Source organism: Acyrthosiphon pisum, chromosome A2 (assembly GCF_005508785.2).
Source record: "Acyrthosiphon pisum isolate AL4f chromosome A2, pea_aphid_22Mar2018_4r6ur, whole genome shotgun sequence".
NCBI classification, from domain to species: domain Eukaryota; kingdom Metazoa; phylum Arthropoda; class Insecta; order Hemiptera; family Aphididae; genus Acyrthosiphon; species Acyrthosiphon pisum.
This window is the reverse complement of record NC_042495.1, coordinates 85,299,980-85,302,744: the sequence shown is the minus strand read 5'-3', so window position 1 is coordinate 85,302,744 and position 2,765 is coordinate 85,299,980. Positions and strand designations below refer to the sequence as shown.

The window sequence follows — 2,765 nt, the reverse complement described above, 5'->3', positions numbered from 1 at the left end:
CAGAGATGAACACTTGATGTATTATGTTATATTTGAGTGTTTATTAACAAGTACAAAATTACAATATTATAAATATATGACAGTGAGTGGTGTTACGACCTGCCTCTAAGTGTCTTATGTGTATTTTAAATATATGACAGTGAGTGGTGTTACAACCTGCCTCTAAGTGTCTTATGTGTCCCTAACCGTCTGACGAGCTCTTGTCATGGGCTCGTATATATATGATCGGATCCTTTGGAGTGGGTGGTCGTTGTAGTGGCTAAATCCGGTCATGAGACAGAGTCCGGGTCTCGACTTGGTATGCTGGACGACTCGCATCCTCTGTATGTGTGTTGACATTCCCGAGGAGATACGTGTGACGATGCTTTTATGGTTTGATTGTTTCATACTATGCTTTTGCAACGATCTCCGCGTGATATAATATACTAATTGTCTTATTAGTTACATCCGTTAGATATTGCTAAGAACGTGCTATACGCTATACATAGTTTATACATAATTAATTTATACGTAGGTACGTAACAATAAATTGGCCTTGGGACTGCCACTGGGTATCAGTCGTTATAAGAAAAGGTGGTAGATTCTCTTTCAAAACAAAATTATAGTGGTGGTTGATCATTTCGGGTCACAAACCACGAAAATAGTCGTAGCTTTCACACCTTACCCGTTAAATGGAAAGGTTTAGTGGGGTCGAGCAACTTGTGCATACGGGCCACTGTTTGCCTATGTACGTTCTACAAGCATAACCAGACAGTGCGAACATTAGAAATGACAGAGTATCAGTGTGTTATTCATATCTATATTATTTCGTTCGAATAAAATCGAATATTCATTTACTATTGTACATTCAATTTTCGATTTGGTGTCCGTATTTTATCATCTCCTCTCACACAACACTAATTTTGAAGTCACCTCATCAACCGATGCCATTAATCTTTACTATTCATTAAATTGTGTTACCTTATGGAAGTAAACACAATTTTCCCAGTGCCAGATTTAAAAATTTCTGAGCAGCAATTTCCGTATATTCAACAAAGTATATAGTATGTGACTGAGTACATTTTTAGTATGTAATTTATTAACTTTCATCGATTTATGTAATTCCTTTTAGATGAGTTGGATCCTTATACTTAAAACTATCAATTTAATTTTAAGACTTCATATTATTTAAATAGTTTTTTTAAATGTTCACAGTATTGTGAAAACCACGACCAGTACCAAGAAATATGGTGTGTCGATAACCAGGACATATTGAATAAGAAAGTAATACTTTGTAGTGTATAATATCATAAAAGTTATTTAAATTTTTTATATATTTTATAGGGTAAATTTGCCAAAGATTATTCAAATGGATTCATTGGGAGGGATATAGATTTAGTCGATCGTGATAATAAATGTGAATGTGATAATAAGTACGTAACGTTTTATATGTTATTAGATGGATATAATAATGCAAATGATCCACTAACTTGCCAAGCATTCAATTAGCCTATTTAGTCTAATAAATACTTGAATTAATTGTTATTGCCAAATGCTGTAATTAGGCACAAAATATGTACTATTAATTAATAAATTGTGTCTTCAATTAATTATTTGATCCTCATAGAACCATTTTTTTATTTTGTTGTAATCTAAACACTATTAATCGTAGGTACCTACTTGAAATTTTTATTTTTATTAAAAATATACAATCTGTGTCAATCATATATTCTTATAGTGGTTGTAATTAGTTTCAGCGAAAAAATATTGACTTATCTAGAAGACCTACACCGCGATGGTAACGGTGATTGTAACAAATAATAGATACTTACATATGTATTATCATATCTAGAATAGTTTAAAAATATTGTGGCATTTAAAGTAATTGTTATTACTTATTATAAGTTAATTCAATTGTTATGATGAAAAAATTATATTATTAAAATAATAGGATAAAAAAGACAATTCTGAAGCCTCTTCCCTCCTTATATCTCATCTTCATCCTTATCGTCATCCTCATCCTTATCAGTTATAATTCTTATCAGTACCACATCCTTAACAGTGAAAACGCCGTATTATCATTAACCTCTTCTTATCAGCTGCGGCCTTTCTTCGCAGACTAAATAGCGAGGACTGGAAACGAAATTATGGGTGGGTAACGCGGTGCCGGACGGAAATTGTCTTGGTACCTTTTACCCTTCACTACCCAAATTGAACAGTCCATGCGGGGTGTGGACACCTTCCATTGACTCGTGTCTCGTACACGTTATTATTAAGACCAAATTTTATCATACAATACGAAGGATTTTGTAAAAAAATTTCGTCACTTCAATTGTCAACATTTTCAACTAATATCGTGATTTTTTTTGTTTTAAATTTACATTGCCAGTATCACATTGTGATTTTGCACAGTATTTACATTACCACAGCAAATCATAAAATCCCCGTTTGAGAGCAACTCCCCGGATGGACTAGGAGGGTGAAAAATACTTTACAACCTATTCTTGTACAGTTGTACCTACCAAATGTAGAAAAATAATTTTATCCGAACCGGTCGAGCCATTACGGAGGAGTTTGTACACTAACAACGTGACACAAGATTTTTATGTACAACAAAAGCCCGAGAATATACTCAACGTGCTGCTCTTAAACACAAAAAGCAATCAAATATAAAAAACTATGTTTCTTAATTTATAAAAAAGGTACAAATACCTATTACTTTTATTTTTTTAGTAATATACACAAAACCAATTTAAATATTAAGTCATATGTGCATATTCTTATTG

The 2,765-nt window shown here is 32.7% G+C and overlaps 1 protein-coding gene across 1 annotated transcript in view; it reads left to right on the top strand.

The window, feature by feature from the left end:
* LOC100570454 overlaps positions 1-1,580 on the top strand; it is a 16,808-nt gene extending 15,228 nt beyond the window's left edge. The window contains exons 7-8 of the mRNA XM_003242933.4: positions 1,195-1,263; positions 1,324-1,580. Coding sequence (XP_003242981.1) covers positions 1,195-1,263; positions 1,324-1,488 — 234 coding nt within the window. The 3' untranslated portion in view covers positions 1,489-1,580. The remainder of the gene's footprint in view (positions 1-1,194; positions 1,264-1,323) is intronic.
* Positions 1,581-2,765: the final 1,185 nt, after the last annotated feature.